The 21,913-nt window shown below is 40.1% G+C and overlaps 1 protein-coding gene across 1 annotated transcript; it reads right to left on the bottom strand.

The window, feature by feature from the left end:
• Window positions 1–3,392: 3,392 nt before the first annotated feature.
• Window positions 3,393–4,445, bottom strand: LOC128856278 (ficolin-1-like). The gene is made up of 3 exons (XM_054091574.1): window positions 3,749–4,445; window positions 3,588–3,683; window positions 3,393–3,527 (listed from the first exon to the last, which is right to left on the bottom strand). Exons 1-3 carry the CDS (start codon window positions 4,429–4,431, stop codon window positions 3,524–3,526), a joined length of 783 nt encoding a protein of 260 aa, XP_053947549.1. The 5' UTR covers window positions 4,432–4,445; the 3' UTR covers window positions 3,393–3,523.
• Between the last annotated feature and the right edge of the window lie 17,468 nt (window positions 4,446–21,913).

Raw genomic sequence — 21,913 nt, forward strand, 5'->3', positions numbered from 1 at the left:
CCTTCTGCGGCTATGATCCCAGGAATATTAGTTTTTAGCCACTGCTGTGTGGACCTTGCCTAATGGGCTGTGAATGTATATGTTTTATAGATTCGATTGAGGCATTGGAAGCCAACATTACTGAAGTTATTCGCGAGATACCGACCGAAGTCCTCCAGCGAGTCGTTCTAAATGGATAGCCGAATTACGGCGCTGTTGCGGCCAACATTCGAAAGAAATTGTCTTTAAAAAATTAATGTCATGATTGATTCTACATACAAATAATAATTTGCCCAATCAATTCAAAATCCTATACCTCTAAATCGTCCCCTTAGTATTAAAATAGCCTATAAATTTTTTGATGTTTTGAGAAAATGAATTTCAAACTTTTTGTCGAAAGTAGCTCTCACTCAAATCTCGTTATGTCTGTAAATATTATTTTTTGACTGACGTTTTGACCCACTTTGTGGAACTAGAATTTGACAAAATTTTGACCACATATAAAATCGACGATGGCGAATCCAACAATTCAATAAAAAAATAATAGCCTATGAAAATAAATAATAGGCTATTGTTATACTAAGGGGACGAAATATGACATAAAACATTCTCTTTTTTCTGATGATTCACTTGAATAAAGCATACTCCTAAAAATGGACCCATTATATGCAAATTTCAGGCGCACCTGTGGATTATATTTTTGAACACATCTAAGCACTATTCAGTACACATAACGGTGGATATACATATGTATGTGCATGTGTATTTCGTATGTGTATTGGTGGTGCTTGCTTTTAGTGCTGTGGATTGTCACTCTTTGCATTTGTTTCTCTCACCGGACAATGTCAATTGTGGCAGCGGGTTAAGTAAACATGACTAGCTGGTTCACTATTTTTTCAACGACAACTGTCGTCCAGCTGTTATACGAGTATTGCTGATGATTCCATTCTAATGAAAACATTTCATCACTCGAAATACCCGTTTGTCTTTCATCCACAAAGTGTGGAGTAATGGCGCAATTGTGCATACAGAGTAAGGGAAATGCGTGTGAGTTTATGAAGAGTTCTTATATTTACATAGCTTTATTGAATTTGAAAGTATCCGCAGTGAATAGGTAGCTCTAAAAAATTGCATGTAATAAAGTAAAAAAATTGGTAAAAGTGTTTGGAAAGAAAATGTATTAGAATTTGCTTAAGTCATGGAAATAATAATGGATGGGTCAGATTGAAATTCTTTTCGTCACTAAATGCTACTTTTTTCGATTCACTGGGACCATTATTTGTAACAGAACTCCAAGCCTTGTGGTCCTTTGTAAAATCGAGGCGGAGTTCTTCGTGAAATTTATTTAAAAGTGGTTTTTTGTCATTTTTCCAAAGGAGTTGAACAAATTAGCATGAAATCGCTCATTTATTTATTTTAATAATCTACAGTACAAATTACCTTACAGTCCAGACAAAAATGTAAAGAAAAAGAAGCCAACTTTAGCAATCAAAATAAGTTCAATATTAAATAACTAAATTTACAATTTTTCAAAATTAGATTTACATAAAACGAAATCAAGCAGACTGAAATTGGATAATGAACGTCTTGAGGTGCGCGAGCAATGGGCGCGTTACTCCAAAATGTAGTCTTAAAGTTTTCCCCATAAAAATAGATTATCCGCTCAAGTAGAACTGGACAGTCGATGATGCCCTGAAAATAAACGTAAGTGAAAGGACTGTTCTTCCCTTTTCTAGAGCTTCTAAATTAATTAGCTTTAGCCTAGCTCACAGTCGCAAATAGAGTACGAAAAGCTTCGACGGCGCTGTACTCCTGCGGAAGGCTCATTTAGAAAAAATGGGGTTTAAAACCCAGAATGATACACTGGTTGTACACAGCAGTATTTAGACCAATTCTCTACTACAGTATTGCAATATAGTGGAATACCCTGGAGAAGGGCGTGAACATTAAAAGAGTTGACAGGGTCCAAAGACTTGCATCTGTTTTTATAACCGGTGCAATGTCAACCACACCATCGAAAGTGGTCAAACACAGACTACGCCCACGGTAAAATCCTGTATGGTACGTTGCAGCCTCCCAGACAAGTGGACTATCCAGTCCCGCCTACACTTGCCATTGTAACGTTCACGACTCTCCTACCCTCAAGAGAAGAGTGGGAACGGGGCGAGGTAAGACAGGGTGAGTCCATGCTTGTATGTATACGTAGATGGCTCAAAGCTCGATGGCAGTGTGGGCGGAGGTGTATATTCCAAACATCTGGGAATCTCCTTCAGGTCTCGGCTTCCCGACTACTGTAGTGTCTTTCAGACTGAACTGATGGCAATAATGAAAGCCATGGCACTGGTACAGTGTGATGCGATACCTGGAGATGATATCTACATTTTCACTGATTTTCTTTAACGAATTAGAAGACCTCGGCTCTGTCGAAATCAAGGATCTTGCGAAATTTTTGAATAGCACACATTGGTTTCAGGAGGGATAGGGGTTAGTTCCCCACGCGGCTTCACAATGGGCCATGAGCCTGAGTGTGTCCTACAATGGTCAACCGCTTCAACCTAACCTAACCTAACCTTTCCGAGAATTTTAGGATAGAAAAAGGGATACAGATAATTGGGCAAACTGCAGTATCCTGTGAGAATACCCGTGAGTATTCTCAGCTTGCCTTTAGGGAGGGTTATGAGTAGCCTGCAGAACAATGGCACTGCACTGGAACCCGCAAGGGAGCATAGGACGCGGTTAGCCAAAGTTTACTTGGAAAAGGTCGATGTTGTGCGAACTAGCAGATGCCGAATTCACATGGGATGGCGGAAAAACAACAGCCCAGAACCGTGTACGATTGTGAGTCTTGTCGAGGCCCTATGCTCTCGAGCGATGTGAGCAAAGATATAAAAAAATGAATATCCTGAACTTCTTTTGATTATAGCCCTCAGTAAGGAGTTCGCCTGGCACAGCCCTACAATTAAATGCTAGCTTACGACGCATAACCTTAGCTTTTCGTTTCGAAGAGCAAGAAAGAGTTCGTAAAATATAAATCGAAAATTTTCATATTTTTGCAAAAACAAAATTTTTTCTTCGAACTTTGTAAATATCTGGAAAAAGGTTTATTTAATTGAAAAATTAAGCATGAACTAAAGATAGATTTGATGCATCACTTGTTTTGAGCGGTTAGCAAATTTTCCGGATATTATACAATTTTATGATCTATCCTTTTCCCTTTGATCCGAAACTGTTATTTGACAATATCTCGCAAGCTACAGGACAGAAAAAAAAATTAAGGGCTTATAAATGTTCGGACTCAGCCGCTGATTTTACATAGAAATTGAATGGTCGGCTTACGGCTTTTTTTTTTTTTTGGCTGAAAACTTACCACTAGTTTTCAAAGATTTTTTTAACATCTAAGGAAAACATTGAAGCATGGTTTATGAGCTACTTGCATTTCTATTTGTTGATGCACAATTTTCATCTAAAAAAAAATCGGATTTTCCATATTCAATAAGAAAATAATAGCGCCGTTCTCTTCAAGCTCTGTTCGACTCGTGTTTATTTACCTATGCCATAAAGATTTATTACATCTCCATTTAATTTTAATTAATTTAATTCTTGTCTACCGTTTCTTTGGTCTTATAGCCATGTGAGTATACTTCATACCATTTGGATAACGTCCGTTCCACAACAAAGTGTTATTGTAGGATCCATTCAAATTGCTGAAATATAGTGAGTTAAAAATTACTGATCTTTTCTACTTTGGAACATTCATTTCATTGCCTACCTCCACCAGCAATCCTTGTACCACCAAGCACCATGCCAGATCTCAGCACAATTCTCCTTAGCCTCATCGTTATCCTGATCAAAAGTACTAAACTTCAGACCATCATGGTAGCCGCGTAATGCCTCGCCAGCTGTGCCGGAATATTTTCCTAAAATATTCAATGCATACTTCTCCTCCTCGTTGCCCACAGCAAAACTTTCGTATTTCGCATGTATCTGAGTTCCCGCGAAGTCCATCATTTCAATCCGCAATTCTTGCAAATCCACTTGTGTCAAGGCGTGCAGCTTATTTAAGCCAATAAAAAAATTGCCATCCAAATTACCAAAGCCAGTTTGGTAGTCATGCCAATTGCGATAAAAATTCACCAATCCATCCTGGCGTCGCTGTATCAACGTCCATGCATCGCCACCGTTTGGATCTTTCAAGCAATACACGTAAAAGGGATGTTCGAACAACTCGACCAGGTATATCTGATAGATGCCACTCTCCGCTTTGCTACCAATGGCTGATAATGCCTCGGCACAGTTTCGGGGCAAAGGAGGTGTGTAAGCTGAACGGCCAAGTGGATTTTCCGCAAAAGGTCCAACGGTGGCGTTCTCAACTCGATTATTCGTCAAGCCAAAGGTGACGGAAAATGTCAAAGCGACAATTATGATGGCGCTGGTTAAATGTAAACAAAGCATTTCGAATTATTGGCAACTAACTGTTGTGCAAATATTATTAGAAGGGGTTTTTATGCAGAGGTGGCGTACATACTTACTTATGTGTGTGTGTGTGAATGCATATACAGTATCTTATCGCTTAGATAAGATCTACGATTCTGAAGAACTCGGTGATTTTTCATTGTTTATTTATTTTTTCTTTAGTTATTTATAAACCAAAAACAAAGGGTCTTTCAAAAGTTGGCTGCTTTCAGTTGGTTGGTTTTTTTTTCTTTTTTTGTCGGGACAACTAGCAAGTGCAGCGCTCAGACATTAATTAAGTCCATTGTACTACACTTGGATTCCCTTTAAATTTTCTTTAAATCTACCCGATCTCTGAAGAAATCTGGGCAGATCTTGTGATGCCAAGGAGCCAAGATGGTCGCTTCTTAACAAATCAGTGCCAAAGACCTCAAACATGATTCGTGCGAAAGCGGAGCAGACGCACAGAAAGTCGTCCGCCGTCTCATCCTCCTCTCCACATGCTGAGCAGAGTGCACTGTCTGAGATGCCCGCCTTTTCCATGTGCTTCGCCCACAGAAAGTGGCCCGTCATCAGTTCAACCAGCTGACTACAGTCCCTTCTGCTTAATGACAGGACGATCTGCGACAGTTGGTCGGGCATGACAGATAACAACAGTTAGGTCCATCTGCAGCCACTCTCAGCCTGCCAAGCTCGCTTGTGGGTTGTAGTAACCCATTTGCTAACCGTGTCTTTGATAGTTGCAGAAGTGAGTAGCAAAACGGGCTCTGACGCCAACTTCTTTGGCCTAAACTAAGGAGTCAGACACATATAGATCTGCCTCTCCATCTGTTTTCCCCAACAAAGTTCATCGCTTCTTGAGCAGCATACACCTCCGCTTGAAACACAGAGGCATGCATTCCAAGAGCAAAGTGCAGTTCTGCTGCTGGATTCCACGAAGGTCCCAGAGCCGAAGCCGTGCTCAGTCCTGAATCCATCCGTAAAACTGCGAAAACAGTGTTTGCCGGGCTCATTTTTAAAGTTTGACCACAACTGAGCCTCTGACAGCACTACACTGTATCTCTTTTCAAGTAGGACTCTTGATGGCATGGAGTCAAGGTGCATGGAGAGAATCGTTGGATTGAGGTCCATGCCTTCTCTGTTTTTCAATGCCGGACAGAGGCCGTACCAGTTCCCATTGTGTTTCAGCCTACTAATGGCCTTCAAGGCCTCTCCTTGGATGAAAGTATCAAGTGGTGGTAGACCAATCAGAGCATCTAATGACGGGCCTGAAGAGGTCGGAAAAGCTCCGGTGCAACAGATAGCCACAGTGCGTTGTAGTCTCGATACGGTCCTCCTGACTCCCACGAGAGAGAGTCTGCTCATCCAGACCACTGATGCATAGTTGATAATAGGTCTTATCATAGTCGCGCATTCCCAAAAACACCCTTGCACTGCCAGAAGGCTATCAGTGCTTTTAATGTATTTGTTTCAACGAGTGACTGCCAAAGAAGTTTACTATCGAGGATTACTCCAAGATATTTGATTTCTTTGGATAGCTGGATTGTGACTCCTTGTAGCTTAGGCAGAACGAGTCCACCAAGCTTCTTCCTTCGAGTAAGAGGACAATACCAGTTTTGGTGGGGTTTGACGATAGCTCATTCGCACAGCACCAAGTGTCAATCATATCCAGAGTTTTCTGCACTTTTTTACCGATGTTGTTGGTTGGTTGGTCAAAGTGGTGAATCATCCAGAATCCAACTAGCGCTTCCGCACCATTTTGTTACCACATCCACGCTACCAACTTGTTTAACAGTTATTGACAGCATGACCATATCGCATCCAAGCGGTTCAGGAACCTTATTAGGTTGTTGATGTCTAAACCCGACAGTTGTTCGAGACTCTCGATCAGTGGTTTGCCAAGGGTTGACATTCTCTCCTTCCATAAGACAGGGCGTTCACAGTGGAAAATCGTTTCCTCTTTCTCGGGTTGTTTACAACTGTGGCCATGTGTGTTGTGAGAGATTGTTCCCCGATAGTCCAAAAGCCAGTTATGACTGCCTTGCATCTATAGATCTACAGGTCTAAGTCTATGAGAATATATACCTGATCCAACACCACAATCCATTTTTGTATCTCTGTGTAGACAGTAGTGTCAAAGTTGTTAAGTAAAACTCTCTTACTCCATTCCTCTCGAGATGGAAAGAGAGTGGAAAAATTGCATTGAATGTCACCGTTGGGACGATGTAATCAGTCCTCTTCGAGATGAACTGAGTTTGTCGCAATAAAAGACTGGCATGACCATACGTTTTTCCCCTTCAGCGATCCGCTTCATTTAATCTAAATGCACTCATGGTAACCACCTTCTTGATATGGAGATCTACGGACTCTGGCTTCTCTTCAGTTGTCGTCTAGCTGTTAGTAGTGAATAATTCCTAGACGGTACTTTTTTTTATGTCATCTCTGGCATTTGTCAAGTAAATTTTATACGATAGAATAACGCGTTAAAATTATTGAAATTTATTATGAAAATCGTCGATCTCTAGGAGCAACATATCATAAAATTTGTGACTCTTTTTGTAGAAATATTCGTACGAATGAGTCGACAATTCAAAGGTCAGAGAAAAACTGTTAATGAATTGGTTATGTGGAAGACAGAAAAAGGACTGTCATCCCAAAAACTGTACGTTCTGTTGAGAATATTGCTGCTGTAGCGCAAAGCGTTGCTGAATAACCTTCAACATCGAAATCTCGACAAGTTCACTCTTTGACAGATTTTACCTGTAAATAAATAAGTAATGTATAATGTAAATAAAAATAGTTAAATCTGAAAGAATCTAAGTTTTTTCGTATTTTACAATATTTTAAAACAACAACTAGGCGCGTTTTTTTGAAAGACCCTCTACATATATACATTCTTATATGCGGATAAACGTTTCAATTACACTCTCTACGAAAGTAATTCATTCAAATTTATGATACTTATCAGATAGTTGTCAGGTACGTATTTAGTTACAATAAAAATATAGGGTTTTTCAGTAAGAGCGCTTAAACGTTTATCTTTAATTAAACTAATGGGCATAGTGAATGAGTCGCCGTGATGAAGTCTAGGTGTCTTTTTCGAAGTCAGAAACATCGGATGAGTTTCCCGTGTAGTACATATAATCTTGGCCAGAGCCTCGTATAAATCTTCGTGCCAAACAGAGACTTTTTCGTAGTTAGGGGCACCTGATGAATGTTCCATGGATCTTCTTAGCTCCTACTCCGGCAATTTTGCCTTTTGATGAAGACATTTAACCGGAAATGTGTTGCATCACTGAAGACGATTTTCTTTTGAAACGATTTTGATAATAAATTTTAACAACAACAACAACTTAAATGAATATGCCGACGGCCACCGTAGCTGAATTGGTTGGTGCGTGACTACTATTTGGGAGTGGATAGATTCGAATTTCCGGGGCAAACCTCCGAGTGTATTTTTGCCGTGAAAACGCTCCTCATAAAAAAACCATTCGCCGTTCCGAGTTGGACTAAAACTGTAGGTGTCTCCTTTTGTGGAACAACATCAATACCATCGCCTACGATACTTGCCGTCGCCAAAGAGCAACGCTTCAAAAATCTTCCAGAAAACCTTTCTTTCAAATACTCCAGGTAACGTCTAATCGGATGTTGCCATCGTACAAGCTTCTGCGCCATATGTGAGAACGGACATGATGAGAGCCTTATATGGTGTTAGTTTCGCTCGTCGGGAGAGGATTCTAAAACGCAGTTGCCTACTTACTCCAAAGTAGCACTCCGTTGGATTTCTAGGCTGACATTGTTATCGGTGTCAATGCTGGTTCCTAGATAAACGAAGTCTCTTACAACCTCGAAATCGTAACTGTCAACAGTGACGTGGGTGAAGATAAGCGAGTGCGCCGACTGTTTGTTTGAAGACAGGAGGTACTACGTTTTGTCCTCGTTCACCACCAGACCCATTCGCTTTGCCTCTTTATCCAGTTGGGAGAAGGCAGAACTAACAGCGCGGTTGTTAAGGCCGATGATGTCAATATCGTCGGCGTACGCCAGCAATCAATCGCTCTAATTGAAAACTGTGTCTAGCGATTAAGTTCTGCGGCTCGCACGATCTTTTCCAACATCAGGTTACAGAAGTCACACAAAAGATAGTCACCCAGTTTGAAACCTCGCTTAGTATCAAACGGCTCGGAGAGGTCTCCAATTCTGATGGTGCTGCTGGTATTGAGCAACGTCATCTTTGGACGTCATCTAGATGTATTAGTTTTGTGCGAATACCAAATTCAAACATGGCGGCATACAGGGAACTCCTTTTCGTGCTGTCGAATGCAGATTTGAAGTCGACGAAAGGATGGTGTGTGTCGATTCTCCTTTTATGGGTATTTGTTAATACTTGGCGTATTGTGAATATTTGGTTGGTGGTAGACTTGCCAGGCTTACAGCCACACCGATAAGGTCCAATCGGTTGGTTGATGACATCCAGAGCGCGCTCGAATTATGGAGGGAACACTTCTCGAACTTGTTAAATAGTGATAACTGCGAGTATCACAGAGAATGTGAAGGTCCCGATACATCAATCGTTGACGACGATACTGTCGTTCCGCTACCTGACCACGTCCAGGAGAGAATAACGAAAACGCGTCTAAAGAACAACAAAGTCGCGGGAGTCGATGCACTGCCGACTGAGCTATTCAAATATGGCTGCGAGGAGTTGGTAAGGTGCATGCATCAGCTCCTATGCAAAATATGGTCGGATGAAAGCATGACTGCCGATTGGAATTTAAGTTTGCTCTGCCCAATCCACAAGATGGGTGATTCTACAATCTGTGCCAACTACCGCGGGTTTAGTCTACTAAATATCGTCTGTAAGGTTCTAGCGAACGTATTGTGTAAAAGAAGGTCGTTTTACACTATCAATCTTCCCGATCACAGGAACATTCGAGGTAATGAGATAGCGGATGGGCTAGCAAGAAAAGGCTCGACACTAGGCATAGCAAAGGCGGTGGCAGTCTCCACCCCACTCAACACGATAAAAGCATCCATGGCTTCACACTATCATGCTTTAGCCAAATGAGGATGGAAGCAATTAACTTCACGTAATACAACAAAAAACACATGGCCGTCGTACAAAATCCAAAGGACAAATTACCTGCTAAGATGTTCTCGACCAAACATTTCACGCATCACTGCAACCCTTACAGGTCATTGGAAAGTAGGGGATCATGCAGCCAGACTTAACCTCCCCTTCAATCCCATCTGCAGAAACTTTCAAGCGGAAGGGACGAAGGAAAGTCTTTTCCACTACTTATGTGAATGTCCGAGGCTAGCTAGGGCACGACTTCGCTCCTTCGGTAAGCCTTTCTTACAGCAAATTAATGAGATCTCAGACATCGAGATAAAGAATTCGCTGCTATACTTGGACCTCACAACAACACTATCAAAATTCGAGCATACCTACTGGCTGACTGATGACTGCAACTCCCCAAAATCAAATCAAGCCTCCGAAGGGGAATATTAGTATTAGTTCATGCGAATAATGCCATTGTGTTCAAAATTTTTGTAGCGGCAGGCTAATCACCTACCCTGTCAGAAAGCAATAGATTAACGAAACCAGCGCAAGACTGAGTTTTGTCGAGGCCCTATGCTCCCGAGTAGAGTAAACAAGAAAAAAAAGCTCAAAATTTGAGAATGAATTCTAAAGTTCAGCAAAATTTTCATTTTGTCTCATACACTTTAACACGTGAATTGTCGTCAGCAACACAACACTTAAAGAGCACTCAAGAAATATCAACTACCAAAAATAACTAATTTATTTCGTTTTTAAACACCAGCTGTTGTATGTGGCAGCATCATTTAAAGGCCGCATGTACGATCTATGCCTGCCAGCACTTCCCCACCGGCGAAGGCAACGGCGACTGAGGGAGCACATGTCAACGGTTCCTGATTTATGGACACAATCATTTGTGCTGCATCGTCCCCTCATCGAGTTGCACATTAATATCAAAAGCGCCACAGTAAGTAGCGCCTACTGGCGAAAAGAGCGAAAGCGTTCATTACATATCAAAGAAGCAAAGGACGAAAAGCCATGGGTGTCCGCGACCTTTTAACACCCTTTAAATGACATTACAGCCCCGCTCCGCAGCGAGCCTAGTTTAGTTAAATACCATCCAATGGCACAAAAATTAAATGCAAACGTTGTTGTTATTATAGAAATTTTGCTGTTGCTTTTGCTTTTGCTGTTACTGTTGGTACGACGGCAACTGTAATAATTTGCCCAAAGGGGCACATTACCACCCTCAGCGACTAGCGGTGTCAACGTTGAATGGGCAACATTGAATGACTTGCTAGTAGCCTTCCAGCTGGACGACAAGTGTGTGTGTGTGTGTGTGTGTGTATACTTGTAACGTTACGACGACGCTTTTACTGCTGGTAATAATTCGCACTTAACAAGTGGTTCATGGCGCGCGCGCTCACAATTGCTTTATGTTGGTTTTGTAGTTGTTTTGTTCCCCTCACTTTTTGCACTCACTGTTTTCACCACTGTAATTTCAATTTTAATGTTGATTTTATACGAATGATTCGCATGAATGGCGAATGTAACTAAATTTGTGTGAACTTTTGTGTGTCACAAATTTCGCTACAAAATGGTAGCAAGCATGCGGCGAGGGGGGAATTTGTAGGGTCGTGTTGTGGCACAACAGTCAGTTCATGCCATTATTCAATTATGAAGTCATTAAGTCATTTGTAAGTGCGGGTATTTCGACACTTTATCGGCAGACAAACGACAGCGACCGAAAAACTCCGGAAGCAAGGGCAGCAGTACAACAGTGCCCGAGGGGTGAAATGAAATTGGTTACTTTCGACAATCATTGGCAGTTAGCACTTACACTTGTTTGTAAGAGTGTTTTGGCGTTTATGTTGAATACTTTTTTTTTTATAAAGTGCTACCGTTGTTAAGATTAATGGCCAGTACTCAGTTTGGACATATTTTGCAAAACGCCAATTGGTGAGCAATCGGTGGTGCAAATACTCAAGCACAATTGCAAACTAATGTCTTTTACTTATCTTTGTTGTTGTACATGCTAAATTACTTCAACTTTATTACTTAAGTCTTCCATTGTTGAAATTCTTGATTCGTTTAGCTCATATCGTATTTTTGGATGAAGGTCTTTGCATACAAAAGCGGGACCTCGTGTTAAGGCTCATATTGGAAAAACAATATTTTTGGTTTGTTGTGTTATAACTGGGTCACTAAAACAGTGTAAAATCAAGTCTATATGAGTATGATCCAGAGCTACCAACTAAAACGTGGCTTGAGAAACAGGCATGGGCCAAATTGTATCAATAAAGGAAAACGAGCGAAGTGAAACACACTTGGACGAATCCATTGTAATACCAATAGACAAGAAAGAGGTGGATAAGGTAGGTAGGTGAAATGGTTGAAGTGCCAGTCTCACACTCCCCAAGTAGCACTAAAGCGCCGTTTTGATACCATTATGAGACCTCTAACCAACAGATATCTACAGCCAGCCAGAGCTGTTGATATAATGGAGGAGATTGATTGGATTTAGGTTGGCGCACTGCCCCAGGCTGTCGAAGAAAGTAGCGCCCAGTGACTTTAGTCGTTTAGCTGCCAAACCCAGACATTTATAGAGAAAGTGCTCTTCAGTCTCCTTCTCGGAAAGGTCCCCACAACTTCTGCAATGGGGGTTAAATGGTAAACCTAGTTTTTCTGCGTGTGTGCCGATCGTTAGTGATCGGTAAACACAGCTACGAGTTTGGATTGAATGGCGAGGAGTCCAAAGGACTTGCTGAGTTCTTCGTATATTGTATTGGGACCAAAGGGTTTTCGAAATTGCACATGAAGAAATAGAGCTCCATCTTTCTGCGCTTACCTGAGAAATAATTTGTGCAGTTCCCCTTTAACAACTGTCAGGGAGATGCCGATGATCGGTAGGAGGTCTCTGAAGCCTTCGTGGCAAGCCTCATCAGCAATTTCATTGCCCTCTATGTTCCTATGTCCTGGAGCCCAGATCAGATAAATGTTGCCTGCACACCCAAGGGATTCGATCTCCTCCTTACAGCAGCTTACTAATTTCATTCTGCACTATGGCGTCGTCAGAGCCTTGATCGCGGCTTGACTATCGGAGAAAATGTTAATATCTCTCTCGCTCCTACGTTCCCTAAGCATTCTGTATGCCCGCAGAATCGCAGAAGATTGCTGCTTAAAAAACACTAGCAGCATTCGGCAGTTTAAAGCAGATAGATAAATTGGCTGATTTAGAAAAAACCCCTGATCCGAACCCCGATTCCATCTTGGAACCGTCAGTGAAGACAGAGGTGCAAGCTTCGGTGCAGATTTTACCCTCGATCCAATCCTGCCTATTTGGAAGCATTACTCTAGCACGACCCTCAAACCCTAGTTTGCGAATAGAGAGATCTGTTCGATCTCTGAGCTACGGTGGATAAGGCTTGGGAAAAATTTAGCTCCAAAAGTCTTTCATACTCCCTAATTACTGTAGTATATCTCAAGCTGAAATCTCTGGCGCAACAAAAGCAGCTGAATTGGCTTTGAAATTAATCCCTCTTAATATTCGGACAAACGCGGCTATTAAAGCAATTATGGCTCCTTGAACTAACGTGGAATGTGTTCAACAATGCGGATCTAAAATGGATGAACTTTGCGTAAATGGGCGGGCCACTTTTTGCAGGATACCAGGACGGAAAGGAGAAGAAGGAAATGCAAAAGCCGGTCAGCTCGCTAAGGCAGGTACTCACTTGCCGATCTTGAGCACATCAGATATATATCGATCACTCTCCTTTCTGAAAACGGAACTGAAAGAGGAAATAGGTCTGGAAACGCAGTCGATGTGGGAACACTCAACCTCGTATAAAACTGCCAAAATTATGCTAAGGACTTGGAATATGAAAACTAGAAACTTTATTTTATCACACTCTAAAAAATACAGCAAAATATTGGTTGGAATACTGACGAGACACTGTCTCACCCGACATCACGCAGCCAAAATGGGATTAGTCCAGAGCGATGCGTGTAAGACGTAATGAAACAAAGCGAGTGTTCGGGTTACTTTGGAACACCTACTTTGCCACTGCCCTGCTCTTTGTAGGACTCCACAAATGTGAAACCATCAACCCCAGAGGTCTAAGTGTGATCTTTTTACAGTTCAGCCAGCACTACCTACCTTCCTGGGCATGTGAGTATTATTGTGTCATGAAACGGAAATGGATAGGGAAAGAGGAGATAGCAATGGAGGTATTTGGATGCTGGCGACGATTGGGAAATAGACGATGGCGAATTGCGTATGGAAAACCCAATGGTCTGTATCTTAGTTGAGTAAAGCAACAATTTACCGCAAAACGGACACACAATTATTATTGACCTCACAGACAAAGCTGGATTGAGACCATCCCTAGTAATGAGGTGTGGATTTTTTTTTTTGGGTCTTCTGCTTCGTTACAACTCCTTGTGTCACTTTAACAAAATATATTGTCTTAAAAGCTCCAGACTGTGAGCGAACAGTGACTTTTTCGGGATGTAATGATGTCTATCACGGGGAGAGTCTCATGGGAATTATACCCACTCCAAATATACAGTATTCTCATTCGAACGTAGGCGGAAATGAGCCTCTTAACTAAAGACGAGTTCACACTAAAAATCCGATGGGACCTCTAATTGATTGTTATTAATTACACTAAAAACCAAAAACCAAGAACAGTGACCTAGAGACCAGACCAGTCGTGAATTGGCGGAAAAAAAGAACTGCGATCATAAAACGATTTTCAATCACCTTCAATGGGATTTACCGAAAAATTCGGAGCCTGAGTGCCTCGCAGGCTCAACGAAAAAAACATTGAAAGTCGCCTTGAAATTGCTTGTCAGCATCTCACCCATCACCGAGAAACACGCGGTCATAAACAGGACGTTTTGTGCCGAATGATCACAGGAGATGAGAAAAAGTGTCTATACATCAATATGAAGCAAAGAAAGAAGTGGATGGCTTCAGGAGATACGCCAAAGACGAGAGTGAAGCCGGATCTTCATCCAAAGGAGATCATGATATATGTTTGGGGGACTGGGAGGGCATGGTACACGGGGAAATGCTCGCATGCCATGGTCAACAAGGGACTCTACATTGCCCAGCTACACCACGTGAATGAGACTATTCGACTGAAAAGACCAGACCGAGATGATCGAACTATATTCCTTCACAACAACGCCAGGCTCCGTGTTGCACAAGTCGTGAAAGCCGCACTTCAAGAGCTCGAATGGGAGGTCCTTCAGCATCCGCTGTATTCTTTGTATCTTGCATCGGTCGATTACCATCTTTTCCGTTCCCTCTCATATGAAGAGCGTTACCTTCGATAACAAAGAGGTCCTTAAAACTGGCGCAACAACTTCTTTGACACCAGACTAGGCAATTTTTGGCGGAACGGCATCAACAAATCGGTCGACAGGTGGGAAGAGGTTGTAAACAGCAACGGCAATTATAATATATAATTGATTACCTTTTTGATATAATTATTGTTTTTTGCTTAAATAAAAGTATTCGGTAAAAACACATCGAACATATTCACCAAACTAATAGTTCCTGTACAAAAAATTATTATTTAAATAGTTGAATATTTTCAGGTGATTTGCAGGTAATTTATAAAGATTGATTGATTCTCATATTCTAAAAATGGTTTATGAAGTTTATTCCGCTTCAGTACTTCCGCTTGATACTGATAAGGGCACCAAAGAAGGTTAAAAGGTTGTTTTTTAATCTTAATATATAAAAATTAATGTTTGTCTGTATGTCATCGATGAACTCAAAAACTACTGAACCGATTATTATAAAAATTTTTTTTTTTTTTTTTATTTCTTCCATAAAATATTACACCTGTCGTTAGACAATAAGTAATTTGATTTACAAAAAGATGGAATGAGAGTGATATTGAAGGGTCAATGCCCCCAAGCTCATTTAGAAGAAATATATACATATTATTTAAAAACAAGTGGTTAACAAACAATGACATATACGATTAGTTGACAATTGATTACATGGATTTTGCAAGATCTGTTGGTGTTTGACGGTTAAGCCGATTTTGGGTAGATTTTTCTTTATTTGGTAGTCTTCTCATCATAGGATTTGTGTGCGTGTTAATAATCTATTTATGTGTCTTCTGCTAGCGCTTTGTATTGTTTCATCAATAGTATCGATGTCAAGGTCGCGATGAATATCTGCGTTAGGTATGTACCAAGGTGCATTAGTTAAGGTCCTAAGTATTTTAGACTGGACTCGTTGAAGTATACTTAGATTAATTTTTGCAGCAGTGCCCCAAATCTCAATTCCATATTTCCAGATCGGAGCAATTATCGTTCGATAAATAAGTACTTTATTTTGCAATGATAGATTGGACTGGGGTCCAAGTAGCCAGTACAATTTCTTAAAACGATTTTTAACTTCATTTAGCTTTTTCTTTATATGCTGCTGCCAGTTTAATTTCGAGTCGATCGTAATACCCAGGTATTTCGCTTTGGTGTCAATATGCACGTCAGAATTACCAACGCTAACTGGTTCAATGGTTGTCCTTCGGTTTTTGTAGTTTACTTGTATTGTTTTGTCAGCGTTAATTTCGATGTTCCATTTTTTGAACCAGTTTAATGTCACATTTAATTCGTTTTGTAAATTTTGTTTTGCGACTTTTGTATCTTTATGAGATACCATGAGGACTGTGTCATCCGCAAATGTTGCAATCATGCTGTTTTCTGACTTCGGTTCCGGTAGATCAGCCGTGTACAATAGATACAATGTTGGTCCTAAGACACTGCCTTGGGGAATGCCTGCGTTCATAGGTTGAATGTCTGAACATGCGTCGTTATATTTAACATAGAATTTCCTGCCTTGGATGTAACTCTTAAGCATAAGGTAAAAGTCATTAGGTAGTTGTGTTTTTAATTTATAGAGTAACCCAGGGTGCCACACTTTGTCAAAAGCTTTAGCTACGTCGAGGTATATGGACATGCACACTCTTTTTTTATTCAGGTCGTCATTAATTTTGTGAACTACTCTATGAATCTGTTGGATTGTTGAATGGTTTTTCCTAAATCCAAATTGGTGTTGGGGTATCAGATTCATGCTTGTTATAATAGGATTTATCTGGTCAAATAATATTTTCTCGAAAATTTTTGATATTGTCGGTAGTAGGCTGATTGGTCGATATGATGTCGCTAGTGTAGCGTTTTTGTTAGGTTTCGGGATCGCTATAATTTCAGCTACTTTCCAGGTACTAGGGAAATATTTGAGACTTATAGCAGCGTTGAAAATATTTCTTAGATAAATTATTGCCTTGTCAGGCATATGCTTTATAATTGTTCCCGAAATTTGATCGTATCCAGGCGATTTATTGTTCTTTAGAGTTTTTATTAACTGTTTTATCTCCGTAAGTGTGATTTTTTTAATTTGCTGCTTATTCTCGTTTGCTGCATAAGTAAGATTTATGTCGTTATTATTATTTTCAAAAGTACCTTTAAAATGTTGAGCTAAGACCGTTGCTTTTTCTGAAGAGGTTCGGACCCATTTCTCTTTAGTTGTTTTATTGGTGGTAAATGTATTGTGGCGCCCACCACTTTTTTCGTCGCCTTCCAAAGTGTGTAGTTTGAGGATTTTGTTGCGTCAATATTTTTGAGATAATTGCTAAGTTGTTTGTCTTTTTCCTTTTGAAGTAGGTCTCTTATATCTTTTTTTATAAAAATCTATATATATAAAAAGAAGTTACATTTCCTTGGTAATCTTATAACTCAAGAACGGGCTCACCTATCCAAACCAAATTTTTAGGCTTTGTTTGGACTATTCAGTAGATGGTTTGTGTTTTAAAATTTTAAGAATCGGATACCAGGGTCTCTAGAAATAGGCCAAAACGTGAACCCGGGTAACCCTAGGATGTGTTTGAACCACATGAGTATCCATTTCGACAAAAATGTAAAGCACTTATGGATTTAATTGAGAAATTATATGTATTTGGGGAGGTGCGTTGCCATATGTACTCCATCGAATGGCAGAAAAGGGGATTGCCGCACGCACATATACTAATTTGGCTGGTACATAAAATAACTCCGGATCAAATCGATAGCCTTATATCAGCTGAAATTCCTAACCACACTGCTGATCCTGGGTTATTTCAAGTTGTCGTTATATATTACATTTCCTTGGTAATCTTATAACTCAAGAACCGCAGAACCGATTGACACAAAAATTTTAGAGTTCTTTTCTATCTTTGAGGAGGTGGTGTGTGTGAAGTTTGATTGAAATCGGCGCAGCCGTTCCTGAGTTATGATATTTTATGTGAGTAATGGTTTCCTCTCATACGAAATGCCTGTGTGGGAAAAACAATAACAAATACACAGCCGCTTATGAGCGTTTCTGTTGTACTCTTGTGGTTGTGAGTATATTATGTTAATATTAATTTTGGGCGAAAATATAATAAAAACTGGAGCATTCAAGGAACTGGAAAAATATTTTTAACTTTATTTATTTTAGCATAATTTATTTAGCGTAAAAAATTGAAATGGAAATTAAAGAATCAAAGTTTAACTACAAGTTTTTATCGGCTTTTTCACCTTACCTGTATATAGGTGACCACCACAATCAAATTTTAAAAAAGTACAGAAAAGGCTATTGTGACATCTTTAGAAAGTATGTTGAATGAAAAAAATCAACTAATTCAACTGTTTAAACATTTTACGAGTTCTATAAAGAAAAACTAATATGAAAAATTTCTCGCGATATAAAAAAAACATTTTATGTATGGTGGTGCGAAGCCCACTGGGTGATGCTAGTTGGTATATAAATATATGTATTTTTCCACGGAAAAGGTTTGTAAAATATGCTCTTTGATGTCACTCGCCACCAGGTGGCGTTGCAGAGTAGCAACTTCTGCCCCGTTCAACCGATTGTCATAAAAATTAGTATGACCATGTATTTTTACACAGAGGAAACGAATATGACATGTTCATAGATGTGTGAATGTACAATGTCTCTCAAGATGTCACACTGCGAGATTTGAAAGGAAACTGAGGGATCTTCGGAGGCGCACTCATTTTATTGTCTGTTGATTTTCGACAAACACTGCCCATTATACCACGTTCAACACTCGCTGATGAACTTAATGCATGTCTTAAATATCAGTTCTATGGCGTCATTTACAGAAATTGACTTTGAAAAATAACATGCGTGTACAACTACAACGGGATGCATTGGCTGGATATTTTGCAAAACAATTAATGGATATTGGAAATGTGCGAATGGAAATTGATGAATCTACACAATGTATCACCCTGCCAGCAAACTTCTGTAAGATCACAGAAAGCATCGACGAATTGATGCAAAAAGTTTTCCCAAACATTGCACAAAACTACAAAAACCATCAGTGGGTCAGTACGCATGCTATATTAGCAGCCAAAAACATCAACTTCACCATGGAATACCCAGTGAAACGACAACATATAAGTCCATCGATACTGTGGAGAATCAAGACGAGATGGTCAACTATCCAACTGAATTCTTAAATTCGCTTGATTTGCCAGGCATGCCGCCGCACGTTCTTACATTGAAAATTCGCGTACCCATCATTCTTCTTCGAAACATAAGTCCACTATGACTTTACAACGGAACCAGACTCTCAGTCAAGAAAAGGATGAACAATGTTATCGAGGCAACAATATTAACTGGAAAATTCAAAGGGGAAGACGTACTGTTGCCACGTACCCCAATGATCCGGACAGATAAGCCATTCGAATTCAAACGTTTACAGTTCCCGGTGCGACTTGGTTTCGCAATGACTATTAACAAAGCACAAGGGCAATCGTTACAAGTGTGGAGTAAATTTGGAGAACCTATGGTTCTCACATGGACAGCTCCATGTGGCTCGCTCACGTGTCGGAAAACCTTCTGATTTATTCGTCTACGCACCAGATAGAAAAACAAGAAATATTGTGTATCCCACAGCACTTCAGTAAACATTGAATTGAAACTAAACTTTGTAATGTCACAATTTTTTCTAAATAAACAAAATCAATAAAATGACTTACAATGAATTGAATATTTGTGTACTGATTTTTCGTTGAAGTTGTTTTTCTTAAATTTATTTTAGTTGTTGGCGTAGCAACGCGCGCCGGGTACAGCTAGTATTTCATAAAAATTTCGCGCAACTGAGCTTTAAAGGCAGAATAACATTGAACATTACCTAACCCAGAATGCAAGCCTTTCCAGACGATGTCAAGTAAAAAGCCACTTCATTTTCACTCACTAGGAAATAAACTCCAACTCAATTTGTTTGCCATTTTCACTTCATGCATATTTTTATATGCAACAAAACATATTCTAATCTCTAGCACACCATAGGATTCGCTTGCTAAAAACTGCTACACAGCAACACATTTACATAACATTCTACACATACACACATGCATACTTATGTAAGTGTAGATGTGCTTATGCGTACATGGCACTCAAATGCGCGACGAAGGAATCCTTGGCGGATGTCTGCAGGCGATATGATAATTTCATTTTTATTTGCAATTTTTTACAGCTTGAAAAATTTTATACATCAACAAACATGTCACAATGGCTGACAACAACAACAACGACGACAACCATGCAAAATTATGGGTTACGCTAAAAGGAGTGAAAAAGTTGCGGGCGTAAAAAAGCACTGAAATCATGTTTACTTTGCCTTATCCCGAAAAGGCACGAGCTCAAAACCGACAATAGCTGTTGGTGTTAGTGTTGTTGCTTTATTGCGCGCTGTTCTTTTTTGTTTTTGGTGCTTACTGATTTTAAGCGTTGACTTTGATGCTGATGGTGGAAGTAGTAAATGCAGCCATCTTCCTGCTTCCTTTTGTCATTAAAAATACACCACTACAACAAAAACAGCAAAGCATGGCAAAGTTGGTTGTTAAAAAAATATATTTATTAGTCTTAGTTGTTGTAGTAATTAAAATAAAAATCAGTTTACTCATCACCCGTCAAGTGAAAGGTTGCTCTTCATGTCGCCTAAAGATTTTCCCCACTTTAGTTGCTTTTCATGTCGCCTACAGATTTTCCCGCTTTAGGTGCTCTTCCATAGCTTAACTTAAACCGCCGCGTGAAATATTGTCTTGTCTTAACTTGACGCGCTTATGCTGACGCGCATTAGCCGTTTTGGCGGTTCTTCGACGAATATGTGCGGAAAATTCTATGAAAAATTCAAAAATTCCTCACCCCTGCCACTCGTTCACTTTTTCACATGCTTTTGGCCTACAGCTGACAGCCGCTGCAAATATTAGCGCCTGAGTTGCAAGCAAATCACTGCTATTAGCAACATCTACTTGGCGAGATTTGTAAGTAGTTTATGAGGTGAATGAGTGAAGTCCTTTGGATTTGGCTTTATAGTCAGCAGCAACACATACAGGTATGCAATTACACCCCCGTATTCAGTTGTAAATGCATATCCGTGGGCTTTTGAAAAAAAAACTGATATCGACTTAGCAATTTCTTTATGTCAGACAGAAAATAACTAAAGTCAAATAAGTGGTTCTGTCAAAAGTTCGCTTTTATGTAAATTCTCAAGATTCATAGGAAAAAAGGTACATGCAATAATTATCTATATAAACATGGAAATTATGACGTATAAGGAGCAACTCTAGCTGCAGTTGCTGTATTCCAAAATAATTGTTTTTTTAACTCTTCCTCTTGATTGGCGCGATTCCCGCTTATGCGATTTTGGCCGAGTTTAGCACAACGCGCCAGTCGTTTCTCTTATCTTGCAAACCGGCAAGTCCTTTTCCACCTGATCTTCCCAACGCAGAAGAGGTCTTCTCCTCCCTCTGCTACCACCAGCTGGTAACGCATTGAATACTTTCAGAGCCAAAGCGTTTGTTTCCATTCGGACGACATGACCCAGCCAACGTAGCCACTGGATCTTCTTTGGCTTCACTAGGTCTATGTCGTCGTAAAGCTCATACAGCTCATTGTTCCATCGCCTACGATACTTGCAAAAATCTTCCGCAGAAACTTTCTCTCAAACACTCCAAATCGGATGTTGTCATCGGCCAAGCTTCTGCGTCATGATGAGAGCGTGTAGAGTGTTAGTTTTGTTCGTCAAGTCTAAGGTAACACTTGTTCTTGTTGTTATAAAATATTGTGTCTGAGTGATTAAGTTCTGCGACTCGTACGATCCTCTCTAATATCAAGTTAAAGAAGTCACAACAGCGAGTCACCCTGTCTGAAACTCGTTTAGTATCAAACGGAGAGGTCCTTCCCAATTCTGATGGCGCTGCTGATATTGAGCAACGTCATCTTTTATAGCCGTATTAGTTTGGCGGGGGTACTAAATTCAGACATCGCGGCATACAGGTAACTCCTTTCCGTACTGTCGAATGCAGCTTTGAAGTCGACGAAAAGATGGTGTGTGTCGATTCTCCTTTCATGGGTCTTTTCCAAGATTT

Source organism: Anastrepha ludens, chromosome 3, assembly GCF_028408465.1.
Source record: "Anastrepha ludens isolate Willacy chromosome 3, idAnaLude1.1, whole genome shotgun sequence".
Classification (NCBI taxonomy): domain Eukaryota; kingdom Metazoa; phylum Arthropoda; class Insecta; order Diptera; family Tephritidae; genus Anastrepha; species Anastrepha ludens.